This window comes from Nyctibius grandis, chromosome 8, assembly GCF_013368605.1.
Source record: "Nyctibius grandis isolate bNycGra1 chromosome 8, bNycGra1.pri, whole genome shotgun sequence".
NCBI classification, from domain to species: Eukaryota; Metazoa; Chordata; class Aves; order Nyctibiiformes; family Nyctibiidae; genus Nyctibius; species Nyctibius grandis.
In genome coordinates, this window is record NC_090665.1 from 47,806,707 (window position 1) to 47,822,730 (window position 16,024).

At 43.9% G+C, this 16,024-nt stretch overlaps 1 protein-coding gene across 1 annotated transcript in view; it reads left to right on the forward strand.

Annotated features, from left to right (window-relative positions):
* CACHD1 (cache domain containing 1) overlaps window positions 1–16,024 on the forward strand; it is a 114,039-nt gene that overhangs the window by 81,653 nt on the left and 16,362 nt on the right. Inside the window, exons 8-16 of the mRNA XM_068406188.1 lie at window positions 1,267–1,416; window positions 2,513–2,746; window positions 5,452–5,601; window positions 6,156–6,279; window positions 6,762–6,879; window positions 8,344–8,512; window positions 11,540–11,682; window positions 12,286–12,467; window positions 13,891–14,001. Of these exons, the coding sequence (XP_068262289.1) occupies window positions 1,267–1,416; window positions 2,513–2,746; window positions 5,452–5,601; window positions 6,156–6,279; window positions 6,762–6,879; window positions 8,344–8,512; window positions 11,540–11,682; window positions 12,286–12,467; window positions 13,891–14,001 (1,381 nt within the window). The remainder of the gene's footprint in view (window positions 1–1,266; window positions 1,417–2,512; window positions 2,747–5,451; window positions 5,602–6,155; window positions 6,280–6,761; window positions 6,880–8,343; window positions 8,513–11,539; window positions 11,683–12,285; window positions 12,468–13,890; window positions 14,002–16,024) is intronic.

Sequence of the window (16,024 nt, forward strand, 5' to 3'; positions counted from 1 at the left end):
CTTTGGCCACAACAACCCCCTGCAGCGCTACAGGCTGGGGAAGAGTGGTTAGAAAGAGACCTGGGGGTGCTGATCGACAGCCGGCTAACCATGAGCCAGCAGTGTGCCCAGGTGGCCAAGAAGGCCAATGGCATCCTGGCCTCTAGTAGGAATAGTGTAGCCAGCCGGTCTGGGGAAGTGATCGTCCCTCTGTGCTTGGCACTGGTGAGGCCACACCTTGAATCCTGTGTCCAGTTGTGGGCCCCGCACTTCAAGAAAGATGTTGAGGTGTTGGAGCGAGTCCAGAGGAGGGCGACCAAGCTGGGGAAGGGTCTGGAGGGTCTGACCTCCGAGGAACGGCTGAGGGAGCTGGGGGTGTTTAGCCTGGAGAAGAGGAGGCTCAGAGGTGACCTTAGTGCAGTCTACAACTACCTGAAGGGAGATTGTAGTGGAGTGGGGAGTCGGCCTCTTCTCCCAGGCAACTAGCGATAGGACAAGAGGACACAGCCTCAAGCTTTGCCAGGGGAGGTTCAGGTTGGACATCAGGAAGCATTTCTTCTCAGCAAGGGTCATTAGCCATTGGAAGGGGCTGCCCAGGGAGGTGGTGGAGTCACCATCTCTGGAGGGGTTTAAGAAAAGACTGGACATGGCACTTAGTGCCCTGGTCTAGTTGCCATGGTGGTGTCAGGGCAATGGTTGGACTCCATGATCTCAGAGGGCTCTTCCAACCTCATTGATTTTGTGATTCTGTGATCAGCAGCACGAGCGGTGCTGAGCCCCCTGCACAGCTCTTGCCCGGCAGCAGCAGCTGGGAAAGCTCCATGCACTTCTCGTGTAGGAAATACAACCAGGTGCAGGGCGGCTCCGCTCTATAGCGTTGTAGGACGGGAGAAGAACAGTGGGTCAGGAGACGAAACCTGTGGGTTTTTTGCTCAGAGCAGCTTGTGCAGCACGCTGCGTGCTGGTCTCGCGCGCTCATGCCTGGTTGCAGCCAGGCCAGAAGGTGCCTGGGAGGTCTGCTGGGGAGAAACAAGCCACAGTGCTTCTGGGTGGCTGGTAGGCTCCGAACCAAACAGATGTTTGTTAAATGCTGTGAGTGGAAGTTTAATAACGAAGGATATCAGTCATAAGACTGCTGTGTGCTTTTTCCATTGTAGATTCCTATGAATCTCCCAGATGAAGCTGTTGGCAGTGTATGGTTGTAAGGAGATGTGAGGGCTCTTACCACGTGTCTTTCCTGAGTTAAAAACCTGATGCACTTTCTGCTATGTATGTAACTCTTTTTAGATACCGATATGGTCATAATTTATCTCTCGGCTGGGATTACATCAAAAGATTCCTCGGAAGATGATAAGAAAGCTACTCTGCGTGTCATCAATGAAGAAAATAGTTTCCTCAATAACTCCGTAATGATTCTCACTTACGCACTTATGAACGGTGAGAAATGTTTTTGTGTTTCCAGTGGACGAAAACACCCTTTCATTGTACAGCTAGTTTATTAAGCTCCTCAGAATGTAATTCCACGCCTTGTTGGGGGCAGTTAATAGATTTTGGCCCGTGTAATCCAGAGGCTGCATCCAGATGTTACCTCTTTGGTGTACAGAACTGTGTGCCACTTATATATCACAGTGTAGCTGCTCAGGACATAGTGTTGTTGCCTGAATTGTCTAGTGGCAACGAGACTGAATTAAATTGGATAACCCTTGGAGCTGTAAACCTTCCTGACACTGCCCGTGTTTCCTGGTGCAGCAAAATGAGAGTATACGTGACTTCCATCTCGGTCATTAGCCAAGGAGCATGGATGTAACATCAAAAGTAATCTGAAATGCTTTGATAATTTAGGCCTTGACTTAAGAGTGACGTTAAATATGAAGATCACGCACACCGTAGTTTGGCATCCTGTGCTTTTGTCAACAAAGCATTTTCAGTACGAAGGCTGGATGTTGTATCACTAAAAATTGCACACGAATTCTAGCCAAGGAGGCTAATGCTTAAGCTAATGTATTATTTGACCGTAAATTTAAATACTCATTTGAGACCTAATATGTCCAAAAGTCTTTGATTTGTCTGCAGGAATTGAGCCTGGGACTTATGTAAAATGTGAAACTTTAAGCTAAAGAACAAAGCCTGTTATCTCCAAGGGTGTATAATACACTCCTGGTCCTTTATGTGGACTAGCCACCGGTGGAGAACAAAGAGCTGTCCTGTGGATTTATGGGTCACATAAGTCTTTGTTAAAAGATCTTTGTTTAAAGCGGTGATGTGAACAGCATGTTGAATTTTTGCACCGTGCAACAGCATGTGAGAGGCTATCTTACTGAATTTTGTACTAGCTAATCACTTTTCCTAAAACCATACTAGTCTTTCAGCACTTTAGGCCTATTTAAGCAATAAGGTATAGTATATTCAGCCCTACAGCATAGCAAATGTATTATTTTGCTTTTATTGACAGTACTTTGGAGTAAGATACAAAGTCTTGGTGGAAAGTAAACTGCCTCTTTCTCCTTCCTTCTATTTCTTGCATCTGTTTCAGAGGGAGTGACAGGTTTGAAAGAACTGGCCTTTCTGCGAGACCTGGCAGAGCAGAACTCGGTGAAGTACGGGGTGCCGGACCGAACAGCCCTGCCTGTGACCAAGGGAAGCATGATGGTCCTAAACCAGCTGAGTAACCTGGAAACTACAGTTGGCCGATTCTATACAAACCTCCCCAACCGAATGATCGATGAGGCGGTCTTCAGCCTGCCTTTCTCAGATGAGATGGGAGATGGTAAGTGCTTACATTGAATTTAGGTATAAAAACATAAGAGATTAGGTTCCCTTTGCTTACGTCTTCTCAAATATACTGTAGCCTTACAAGATGATGCCTTTAGATGTGTTTCCAAAGCAAATATAAACCTAGCTTTTCATACCAGTAGGTTTTTTAATCTGCAGAAGATCTAGTTATGAAAAAAGTGGTAATAAGACATGAAGTAGATAGACTTTAGATTGGATTCTCATGGGGGGAACCTTGTTCTTATGTATGTGTACATACACAGCACCCATAATTTAATTTGTGGAGAGAAATTCATTGTACTTGAGGGAAGCAATCTTGCCACATTGAAATGACAGCCATCACGACCCTGCACCATGCAGGGTACGTTATTTCAGTACTTCTGTATGTCTTGAGGTCTTACAGGTAGGCTCAGGGGATTCCATAAGTCCCCCCAGTGGAAGAGAGAAAAAGCTGTTATCGTTTGAGCCTCCCTTCCCTGTGGAGCCATGGCTCCAGGTGATTTTTGAGTCATCCTTCCTGCTGGAGTTCCCTTTTTTCTGTCTTTGCACCCCAAGCAGTGGCTCTTCACAACTAGTTCAGCATCCGTTCCCCGCTGCCGGGCTGTGACGATGGGGATGTGGACACTGGCAGTCAGACCTCTGTAAGAGGGGGAAGGCAACCAGCTTAGCAAATTGCTTTGTTAAATATTGTCCAAAATTCACTATCCTTAGCTCATCCTTTAGCTTCAGCACACTTGGCCTGCCCCCACCACCGTGCAGAAGAGGAAGCCTGAGCTGGCTGGTGATAACCTGGCCAGTCTGGAGCAAGGGATACACTGAATTTAGTGGAAGCCTGGTGACAGTTTTTCCACAGACTGTGAATGCATCCTGAAGAATGTCCTAACGCCACAGATGTCTGCAGTCTTGTTCTCTCATCAGTTTCCTAATTTATGCTGATGTGGTGGGAATGTGCATGGATCTTCCCTTTTACCTTAAATTAGATGCCATGTTAACAAAAAGTGTGTGTTCAACTTGATCTGGTCTCACCACTACATCCAGTAAAGGAGAGACTGAAGGTGTAGATATCAATAGAGACTTCTGGGAGCTACCAGCATGTGTGTGAGATGTCACGTGTAAGAAATGCAGAAATTAGACAGTTGCATTTGTGCTCAGGGTGAGCCAGCACTGCAGGGTGATCCTTTCTGGGTTCTTGCTGGGGGCAGGTTCAGGAGGTAGGAGCAGGTTCAGGAGGTAGGAGCAGGCTCAGGCTGCTCTCACAGTGCTGGCAGAGCTCCCCCGGCTGGACACACACCCGTCCATGGGTCCCACCGCCTGAGCTAATACTTGCTTAAGCATCATCAGTTGTAAGCTGCTATTGCTCCTTTTACCTTTGGGATCTGATGCCCTTCCTACAGCTCAGCCTACACACTCGGAAGGTCAGAGTTGTAGGGTTTACCCCTGCCTAGTCCTTGGGCAGCTCCCCTGACATTTCTCTAGCACTGCTCTGTAAAGAGACGTGGCCATCACAGTGATGTTAGGAAACACATTGGTGATTTTCTATTGCTTTGACAATTGAGCAAATTCTGTATTTTTTCATTCAGGACTTTGCATATTCCTAGTCTCAGCTAGTACGTAGTAGTTGAGGGTTATGCCGAATAGTTTTCAAGGGCTGCTGAGTTTAGGTTGCACGTTTGCCTTGTGTGTTGAGTCCCAAAACAAATTTAAGACTATTCCTGAGCAAATCTCTTCTGAGTCAGAACACTTGCTACTTTCTGCCTTTCCTCACCTTGGTAATTAAGCTGTATTATTACTTCTCACAAAGCCATATCCAAGCATCATGGAAAGTTTGAGCAACAGAAGGATTAGAAATGGTGCAATAGAGGTTTGTCTTACATAAATTTCAAAGTGTACTTAAAAGCTTATACATGCAAATGAATTTTATATTGGCTTGAAGGAAAAGAGTCACCGAGTTTCCAAATGCAGTGGTGTAGAAAGGACAAGAAATCAGGTATTACCAAGACTTCTTACCTCAGGCACAAGATGTGTCCCAAACCATTGGGTAGTTATGGTATGATTCCCAGTACAGTGGCCGTATTGGGTCATAAGCAGAGGAGGTGTAATATTCTGAATATGCAATAATTAATGCCTGTTGTTGCTTCACAAGCACAAATTCTCTCTCATCTCCCCACCACCTATTTTTTAAATTGCCTTAAATGATGTTAAAGGAACAAAATACTATCTTGGCTTTTCATGCAAATGCATTTCTTATCCGTAAGGCTTCCACTTGTAGACTGACAAAAACCCCAAAACATTAATTGCGTGTGTATTTTAATAAAGTTATTGAATGTACCTTAGTTTATTATCAGAAACATAGAAATTAACTCATTAGGGAGAGTGGCTAACAACAGCCAGACATGACAGATAACCTGTGTGTGCCAGTTTTTGTCCATATTCCAGCAAGGAATACTATATAAAATTTAACTGTTTAATGTTTTGAAACGATAAAGCGCACGCTCTGTTTCCTCTAAAAATAATTAACTAGATATTTCTGGATGTGTTTAAGAAAAGCCTGGACATGGCATTTAGTGCCATGGTCTAGTTGCCATGGTGGTGTCAGGGCAATGGTTGGACTCGATGATCCCAGAGGGCTCTTCCAACCTCAGTGATTCTGGGATTCTGTGATTATTACTGATGGTTTTATGTTATTTCTCTCATTCTAAGGCCTGATAATGACTGTCAGTAAACCGTGTTACTTTGGAAACCTGCTGCTAGGGATTGTTGGAGTAGATGTTAATCTTGCATACATCTTGGAAGATGTCACCTATTACCAGGACTCCTTGGGTTCCTACACTTTCCTCATTGATAATAAAGGTAACTTTTTGTCTCAAATAATCTCTTTTAGTCCCGCTGAGATCATTAACCATCAAAAGGAAACTCTTAATCCTCATGTCTCTAAATAGTCCATGAGTAACAAATGATAATATTTATTAAAAGATGAGTTGCATGTTTGGTTAGTTTTGTCTGAGAGCTGCCAGACAGCTGGAGGCTGTAGGTGGATTCATGACTTGAAATTTCTGAATTGGACTTTCCTTGTGGAAATGTTTACTTGCTGTTGAGATTTTCTACACGTGTAACATGGAGGTTTTCTAGATGTGTAAGGCAAAAGGCAAAACTGGTGTATATGTGTGTTCAGCTCTTTTCCTCTGATCCCAGCCTCCTTTTATTGCTTGGTTCTTCGAGCTGTCTTTCATTTGCAACTTAGTTTGCAGCTTCTTTGATGATAAAATTGCTTGTTCACTTACATTTGTTAAGCCTTTGCAAAAATTGTATGTAGTTACTGTATTTTTTTTTTTCTGTAAATATTCATCCTAGACTCAGTTGTTACAATGCATTCAATGTCTGATTTTGTGTCTTTTATTTTTTAGGATACACTCTGATGCACCCATCCCTTACCAGGCCCTACCTGCTGTCTGAGCCACCGCTGCACACAGATATTATCCATTACGAGAACATTCCTAAATTTGAGCTGGTGCGCCAGAACATCCTCAGGTAAGGAATCTGAGTTGCAAGTCCAAACATTAGCAGTCCTTAGGGCACTAGGAGTATTTCTAGAGGAGTTTTAAGAAAATATAGGGTGAAGTTCCTTTTCCTGCAGTATCTGGATACTTGGATGGAATTTTTTTTCCATCAGTTTCCAAACAGTTCTGGTTTGGTTTTTCCTCCAGCTTTCTTCATTTTATGATTTGGTGTGCAAAGCAGGGGTTTCCACAGCTGGTCTTTCTAATGTCTCTTCCATGTCGGGAAGATTTTCCACTATTTGGTCTGGGTTTTTCTTTAGCCTTTGTCTTCCCTGAGTATGTGTTTTAACTCAAAATGTGGTGGTACACAAGTGCATTTTCAGCACAGATACACTTTTTCTTCACCTAAGACAGATAATAGTTAATCTCTTCGTATCTTATGATATTTTGGGTTTTGCTTAAGAGCTTTCTCAGTGTTTAATGAAATGCTGTATGTTACATTTGCCAATGTAGCATCCCCCTGGGCAGCCAGATCATCACGGTTCCTGTGAACTCCTCGCTGTCTTGGCATGTAAATAAGCTGAGAGAAGTTGGAAAAGAAGCCTACAACGTCAGCTACGCCTGGAAAATGGTAAGGAATAAAAGTGACACTGTTGGAGGATGGCATAGAGTAAGTTCATATATTTAAGGATGCGTTAATGTATTGAATATAGTGATGCATGAAGTATTGCTATATATTGTTTGAATTACTCAGAAGCTGCAAGAATGTGCTGAGGCAGTATTAAGTCATTCTTTTGCTTCATAGTGTTGCTATGTTTGGGGCAGAGTAGTATGATCCATTAATTAATATAATGGGGAAACTGTCAGCTTTTCACTCTGATACTGTCTTGTTTCAGAACTGTATCAGCAGCCATTAATGATGTTTGCTGTAATTTAACACTTTTCTTACAAACATTAGTTATATCAAAGCTTTCATTGAAACTGAGTACTATGTGTATGCAATATTACCAGTTGTAAGAGCTTTAAGAGAGCTTCTTGCAGCTGTCTTCCTTTCTTCAGTTTAACTTTTGAACCTATCTGAACGCTAATCTTGACCCAGGGGTTAAAAGGAATCTAAAGTTAATACAATCCAGGTGAATTTTGCTGATGCCAGAAATAATTGGCTGCTTCTTTGTGCCAACAAACTCAAGAGGGTACTTGTGGATCATTTCACAGTATTAAGTTAAATCCAACCTAAGAGATTAAGCTGAGCAGTTTTAAGAGATTAAATCTGTCGTTGTGTAACAGAAATTCACATAGGAGGGTGTCTGGAGCTAATTGTCTAATGTTGTAATGCTACGTTAAATATCAAACACCCTGGCGGAGCAGCTGGGCAGCTCCAAGTTTTGCTGGTCTGATGTACTATAGGATGCTTAAAATATCCAACCAGTAAAGCATGTGACTCGTGCAGCACACAATTAAGAGTGGTAATGATAAAATCTTATTTTAGAGAGTTAATTTGTCTGTATTCTTCATAAAGGGAATACCAGTGTGCTTTTATCAACCCTGTGCCTGCAGCCTCTCCTCTGTTAATAACCCTTCAAAAAATAGCCACAAAACAGTGTTAGAAATTATTGCTAATTGAACAACAAAATGAAGGTCTTAGTGTAATCTTTTTTCCTGAAAACTAAACGTTTTTATTTTGTGCATGGTCTGTGGAAAAGTACTTTTGTCCAGCTTAGTGGCTCCTGTGCACACAGGATGATTGCAGGGTGGAGTGTGGCTGTATGGGACTGAGTTGCAGCAATCAGACCGTTGAAGACTCTTCAAGTGTCTCTGTCCTGCGTGGAGACCGATACGGCTTGAAAATTTTATCTGCACAATGCTTCTGTTTTCTGGAGGATCAAGTCCACATTAGCTTCTTTGAAAAGGAGTTGTCTGTTTCCAGACAGAGTGGGAACTGTGATCCTTGAGAATATGGCCAAGTGTGGTGCTGCCTTCCAGACCTGGACGAGATGAGCAATTACAGAAAAGAGAGTGAATGCTAAATAGAAAATAACTTCTGTAACACTTCCACTTTTTTGTTTCAGTTTAATGACTTGCCCATGTTTTTCAGGTCCAGGACACGTCCTTTATTCTGTGTGTCGTGGTAATACAGCCAGAAATACCTGTTAAACAGCTGAAGAATCTCAACACTGTCCCCAGCAGCAAGCTCCTGTATCATCGACTGGATCTGCTGGGCCAGCCGAACGCCTGCCTGCACTTCAAGCAGCTGGCTACCTTAGGTGAAGCTTTCTTGCAGGTCGTCTTGACCACCTCATGCGTGTTTCTGTAGAGTGTGGCAGCAGAAAGTACAACTCACAGAATCACAGAATCAACCAGGTTGGAAGAGACCTCAGGGATCATCGAGTCCAACCGTTGCCCTGACACCACCCTGTCAACTAGACCATGGCACTAAGTGCCATGTCCAGTCTTTTCTTAAACACCTCCAGAGATGGTGACTCCACCACCTCCCTGGGCAGCCCCTTCTAATGGCTAATGACCCTTTCTGAAAAGGAATTCTTCCTAATGTCCAACCTGAACCTCCCCTGGCGAAGCTTGAGGCTGTGTCCTCTTGTCCTATCGCCAGTTGCCTGGGAGAAGAGGCCGACTCCCACTCCACTACAACCTCCCTTCAGGTAGTTGTAGACTGCACTAAGGTCACCTCTGAGCCTCCTCTTCTCCAGGCTAAACACCCCCAGCTCCCTCAGCCGTTCCTCGTAGGTCAGACCCTCCAGACCCTTCACCAGCTTGATCGCCCTCCTCTGGACTCGCTCCAACACCTCAACATCTTTCTTGAAGTGCGGGGCCCACTTCTCTTCTCATCTGCCACCCTCTTCTCAAAAAACACTGGAAATACTCTTGAGAGGCTTTTATTTCCAAGGCTGATTTTCTAATCAGCTGTTACCTTCTTGTAGCTCTTCATTGATCGTAGCTACCCCGCTCAATGGCGAGCACTTCCATGGGTGAACGCAGTGGGACTGCTCATCAGAGTAAGAGATACACACCCTGTGAGCCTTGCTCGATCAAGTTCCCAGAAAGTGGAGTGGGGAGAGCGTGAGAGATGTCTCACCAAGCTTAAAGCTAAGTTCTCTTCTCTCGGCTGTAAAGCAGCTTATTGACAAATAACATAAGTAGGATGAAGTCCTGGCCAGTCGTGCAGGAGTACTTTTTGACTTTGAATTTACGCAAGTTTTCAACTGCCTTAAGCATTTAATACCATTGATCCGTGGGAAGGCAGAAGTCAAGTCTGTTGGGGGAAACTGAGAACTTCAGTGGTGTGATGGTTTCCAGACCTTCCTCCTTACCTGCTTAAAAATTCTCAGGTTACTGACACATTCCTGCTTTTGGTAAGCTGAACTGCTTCTGCTCTACCTGACTAATTTCAGTAGTTGCTCAAACATTACTGGAAAGAGGGAGAGTCTCCATGGCAGTGTAAGTTCTAGTGTCTGGAAAGGATACAGAACTTATAACACATAATATATCCTAAGCACACGAGCATCATAAGTTGCAGTCTTTCATATTTAAGTATTAATCTTGCAGCTTTTGCTAAAATCTGTGCTATAAGAAGTTCTGAATTAAGTGCTTTTGTTTGTAGCAAGGTTTGAAGGTCTCATGGTGGATTAGTGGCACAGTTGTGAGATTTTCTTAGCTGTATTGCAGTGCCACAAATAGCTAAATGAGACCAGACTGGAGGAGCTATGGAGAAACTCGACAAATGGAAATTGCTTTGCCAGTTGTTTAAAATACAGGGTTTTTTCCTTGTTTAATGTGGTGCCTAGTCTTGATTATCTTAGATCCAGAAAGACGAGATATAAAAGGAAAATATCCCAAAAACGCACTGCTAAGCTGATAAGTGGAAAAACTTCATGCAAAGCAAAATGCAATACTTGGTCTGGGAAGCAGATGAAGGGCTATAATAGAAGTTCTAAGTGATGACTGCAGTACATATGGTTGCTGGATGTATGGTGATGTGTTTTAGAGGAATGTGAGCAAAAGCAGAACACATACTCCAGTGAAATTTTTCCTCTGGAGACCATTACACGCAGGGAAATCGGGTTCCATGAGTCACATATTCAGAAAAGGTGTTCCTCTCAACCTTCAGCCCTGCATCACCATCATAGTTTTTCTTTTTAAATAGAAAAAGCTGTCTGGTATTGCAGTTTCTGCACAATGAAAGTTTACTTTCTGTTCTGAAAATCACCCCAGACAGCTACACTTTTATTGCTCAGCTCCCTCTTCTGCGCTTGCAGTTCTGCATTTGGTCATTGTCTGTGACTGAAAGTGCTCGTTTTCATTTTCCTCTGCTGTAGCGAACCTAAACACGGATAATTAATTTCTTCTTTAGCACAAAATCTTTTCTTAGGGGAAAACAGCATCTGTAATCTTTTGAAAAGCAGTAATTCAGAAATTGCTTAGGCTTTGAGAACAAAGGCACTAAAGTCTACCAAATAACACGTGGAGATCAGAGTAAGTGGACTACCTTTGTGAATTCTGTATTTTCACAGAATCACAGAATCAGTCAGGTTGGAAGAGCCCTCTGGGACCATCGAGTTTAACCATTGCCCTGACACCACTGTGTCAACTAGACCAGGGCACTAAGTGCCATGTCCAGGCTTTTCTTAAACCCCTCCGGAGATGGTGACTCCACCACCTCCCTGGGCAGCCCCTTCCAATGGCTAATGACCTTTACTGAGAAGAAATGCTTCCTAATGTCCAACCTGAACCTCCCCTGGCCAAGCTTGAGGCTGTGTCCTCTTGTCCTATCGCCAGTTGCCTGGGAGAAGAGGCCGACTCCCACTGCGCTACAACCTCCCTTCAGGTAGTTGTAGACTGCACTAAGGTCACCTCTGAGCCTCCTCTTCTCCAGGCTAAACACCCCCAGCTCCCTCAGCCGTTCCTCGTAGGTCAGATCCTCCAGCCCCTTCACCAGCCTGGTCACCCTCCTCTGGACTTGCTCCAACACCTCAACTTCTTTCTTGAAGTGCGGGGCCCTTTTGAGGCAAGAAAGGTAGTTCATGTGTAACATAAGTGTTGGCAGTGCCTGGCGAGGCAAGCTGTGCTGGTGAGTGCTCTGGTTTTGGTGGAAAACTTCACGTTTCCTGCCCTTGCTCACAGTCCACCCCTGACCTGAAGGAGGTGTGTGCTTTGTATACTGAAGCGTGGGAGAGTGGAGGAACAGCTGGAGGGTGCCCTTTCACGGTACGAACGTGTTTGTCGTGCAATATGGGCAATAGATTTTCCTTAACTTTCTCATATTTTGCTATTTTTAGAAAGCCCTACGGTAATGCTGTCTGCGGGCAGCTTCTCCTCTCCTTACGAACACCTCAGCCAGCCCGAGACGAAGCGGATGGTGGAGCATTACACGGCGTACCTCAGCGACAACACGCGCCTGATCGCCAACCCTGGCCTTAAGGTACGTCCTCGGCGCTGACCGCTCTGCTCAGCCCTGGACACTCTGGTTCCCTGCCATCCCATGCCTTCATCCCGGAGGGGAGTACCTGAAACACGGATCTCCTGATGCTCACAGGGCTCTGGAGTGGTGGTTTGGAGGGGTATCCCCATGCCTGGAGAGATGGCCGTGGGCTTCAAGGCCCAGAAGAGTGGAGAGAGGAGGGAGAGGGCTTCCTCCCCAAGGTGGAGGAAAAAGTTGATAAGCAGCTATTGAAATGAACACTAGAAAATTAAAGCTGCAGTAAATTATTAGCAGAAATATCTTTGTGTTCTTAGGCATATCAATGAGAAATTTCTATTTTGTGTGCAAGCGGAGCAGCGTTTATATTTACATGAAGTCAAAAAGCAAATGCTAAAAGCTGCAGCGATAACGACAGCAATATTTCATTATAATAAACTTTTCCTTTGCTTGGAATGTGCCGGATCCGTCTGGTGTGAGAAGACTTTAAACAAGTAATTGAGTTTAGATGATCCCCGATCGCTCTTTAGGAAACCCCACGAGCAGCTTATTATCTTTTCGTGCAAGCCTTAGAGGAACCCTGCCAGGTCCGCCTTTGTTTTGCAGTTCTCTGTCAGAAATGAAGTGATGGCTACCAGTCACGTCACCGATGAATGGATGACCCAAATGGAAATGAGTAGCCTGAACAGTTATATTGTGCGCCGTTACATAGCAACCCCCAATGGGGTGCTCCGAATTTACCCCGGCTCCCTCATGGACAAAGCGTTTGATCCCACCAGGAGACAATGGTGAGTTTTTAGGGTCCTGTTATCAAAGCTTTGGATAATCTTGGAGGGCAATAAGGAAAATATTTGGTATCGATTTCATAGCCTCAGGTTGTTTTGTGGCCAGCTATAAACTGGTTAACTAGAAATGTTTTCATCATGGGTAAAAGTGCTAAATACAGCTAGTTAAAACCTTTATTGGTTCTAATTTCAACCCTTTTTATTTTAAGTGATAGTTTCTGTTTCATATTCCTGCTATGGCAGATGGGAAGATAAATATTCAGAAAACAAGCATCCCCTTTAGGGATTAGCTAATTCGGGAGCGTTTTCAACTCCCTGTGCCATTTTTGGCTGTTAATATTTTAGTCTGTTTGTTTGTTTACTGCAGATTTCCTTGCTAATTTAGAGTAGGAATTTGCTGCCTCGACTGTGTGCTATTAATTATGCACTAGCATCTGATTTGGGAAAATATTTGTATACATTACAAACGAGAGGCTGAGACGTGAGAGCGCTCTGGAGTGGGGTTTGATGTGTCATCCTTTTTGTTGGTATTTATGGTTTTGCTGACAGATGATGGAATTTTGCTCTCTTTTTTTTGTAGTCAGATAAGGTGCATTCATGTTGTAAATGAACTGAACCCACTTTTAACAATCCCTTGCCTCCATTTAAAAAGTTCTCAAATTATTTTCATTATTGGTTTTGGGAGGAGGGGGGGTTTTTTTTGCTTTTACACTTCACTTTTTCTCAAACCATGGTTTTGAAATAGCCTCCACCCGCAGCATGCCATAGTGTCTTGTTTTTTATATAAAGCCATATATAAAGGCAGTGGTTTGGAAAGAAGATGCCAGCAAAGCACTAGTGATAAAATAGAATTCAGTCACTTGCAGACCGGACTCATGGGTTAGTACAGTGGACAGCAAAGCAATAGCTTTTTCATACACAAAAGTGTTTCCAACAGCTGGAAGGTTTTATAAATAATAGTAAGATATTTGACGTGATTGTGGCTCATTTTATGTGGACAGTTTTAAAAGAGATTGTGATTTGTAACCGCTTTCTGACATCCTTCCAGATTTTCACGTGTGAATTCTGCCTGTAGGACGTCCCTTCTCCTCTGTTCACACAGTAATAATCTTGCCAGTGGTTTGCTTTGAGTTTGAGACTCCATCGTTGTTCTGGGGAAAAATGTCTACAATGACATGAAATGTATTCTGAGAAGTAAATTGAGCTTTTCTAATGCAGTTGGATGTGCTGAGGAACCATTTATTGAGCAAGTCCGTTAGGTCTGGGTGCTTCTTGAATATTAAGAAGCAGTAATTTGGTAGCACATTGTTCACAGAGTGCAGAATTCAATGTTTCTCTGTGTTTCTGCAGAATCAAGGATACTGTCTTCAAGTTTACAGTAACCCTTTTTCACTAATCAGGAGTGTTTCTTTTTGGCTGCCCTTAGGTACTTGCACGCAGTGGCTAATCCAGGACTAATTACCTTTACTGGTCCCTACTTAGATGTCGGAGGGGCAGGCTATGTCGTTACGATCAGCCACACGGTCCATTCCTCCAGGTAAATGGTGTTTTGAGGTTTGTGTCAAGCAAGAATACTCTCAAGATGTGCTTTGGGTAGGAGAGAAGCGTGCTGGGCGACTCCTTATGTGTTGAAGAACTGAAAACCAAACCTGTTTTTAAAGTCCTTTTCACCTGGTGTAGGTTCAGTGGAAACAGTATATTGAAATACTCTGAAAAATCCATGTTATATGAAAAGGTTTGTATTCTGTAGCTTTATACAAATTTATTTATACGAATAATAACAGCATATAGAAAAAAGGATTGACTGGTGAGAATGTTCTCCTGGATGAACATGAGATGTCAAGTATGCAAGACAAGGACCTCAGAGGAGGAGAGGGATCGCTTTCATGAGGCAGTTTGGGATATGTTCCCTCTCTGCTGGTAGTCAAATACTTTTTCATCAAGACAGCTAATCTCTAAATTTCCTGAAGTTACTCACACTTCAGTTCTGAAGCTCTATGTACCAGGGTGATGTTTGGAAGGGAGTAAGAAGTGAAAGCAGATCTACCTAACTGCAAATGGAGGTCAGTCCACAAAACTCTTTCAATTAAAGCTCTGTCTGTACTCCAGGAACTGAGGGAGCTCCTCGCCTGGGCTATTCAAATTCAGCATTTCTGGACAGGGGCTTTCAGGAGTAAGAAGAACTTGAGGAGTAGCCTACAAACCTTCAACAGCCCTTACAGGGTTGCATAAAACAAATCAGAGTGGAAACAGCAGCCCGTGCCTCTGGGATCAAAACCAAAATGAACATCATAGCCTTACAGGAGGAAGCATTTTCTTTGCTAATTGGTCTTCTATAGCTTAAAAAAAGGGAAGGGGGAATTCTAACGTATCTTCATCCGAGGTTGGTCAAGAGAATCTAGGTGTTATCCTCAGTACAGTTTTATCCTCAGTACAGTTCATATTACAGAATCACAGAATCAACCAGGTTGGAAGAGCCCTCTGGGATCATCGAGTCCAACCATTGCCCTGACACCACCATGGCAACTAGACCAGGGCACTAAGTGCCATGTCCAGTCTTTTCTTAAACCCCTCCAGAGATTGTGACTCCACCACCTCCCTGGGCAGCCCCTTCCAATGGCTAATGACCCTTGCTGAGAAGAAATGCTTCCTAATGTCCAACCTGAACCTCCCCTGGCGAAGCTTGAGGCTGTGTCCTCTTGTCCTATCGCTAGTTGCCTGGGAGAAGAGGCCGACTCCCACTGTGCTACAACCTCCCTTCAGGTAGTTGTAGACTGCACTAAGGTCACCTCTGAGCCTCCTCTTCTCCAGGCTAAACACCCCCAGCTCCCTCAGCCGTTCCTCATAGGTCAGACCCTCCAGACCCTTCACCAGCTTGGTCGCCCTCCTCTGGGCGACCACCAGGAGAAGTGGAGTCAGTCTCTCTGAACATCTTGTACTTCCTCGAGGACCAGGCTGTTTTTGTTTCAGCTCCCTCGTGGCCAGGCCCCCAGCCTAAGGCTGAGGTTTGGTTTGAGATGTAGGCTGTTTGAGGAGGTCAGTTTATAGCATATGGACTAAACCTTTCCAGCATAAACTCTCCCACGTTTCAGAAGTGGTAGTTACTCATTTTGGTTTTTAACACTGAGCTTCTTCCAAGACTTTCACTGAGCATGTGGCTTCTGCACACGCTCCAAGACCTCACCTTACCTTTGTACAAAGGTAACTTCTAACGTTGTGCTGGTAAATACAGATCACAAAGGCAGCAGAGCTCAGGACACCGCTTTTCTACTCCTCTCAGAGACGTCTCGGCTTTGTTTGGGATTTCCCACCACAGGACATCTGCTTGTCTTTTTTGGCAGGAGTATTATCAGGGCTAACGCCTGCATGGTGCTTCTCACAGAGGAATTTACTTAAGGGAAATAAGCACTTGTGTAAGAAAAGAAGTGCAATTAATCAAAATCCTGATTTTTATCTAGCAAGCAATGGTTCAGTTAGCTTTAAGAACTTAAAGCACGCATGGGTTATTAGACCGTGATTAAAGAACGGTTAAACAAAGTTTGGCAGATATGAGTGTGATT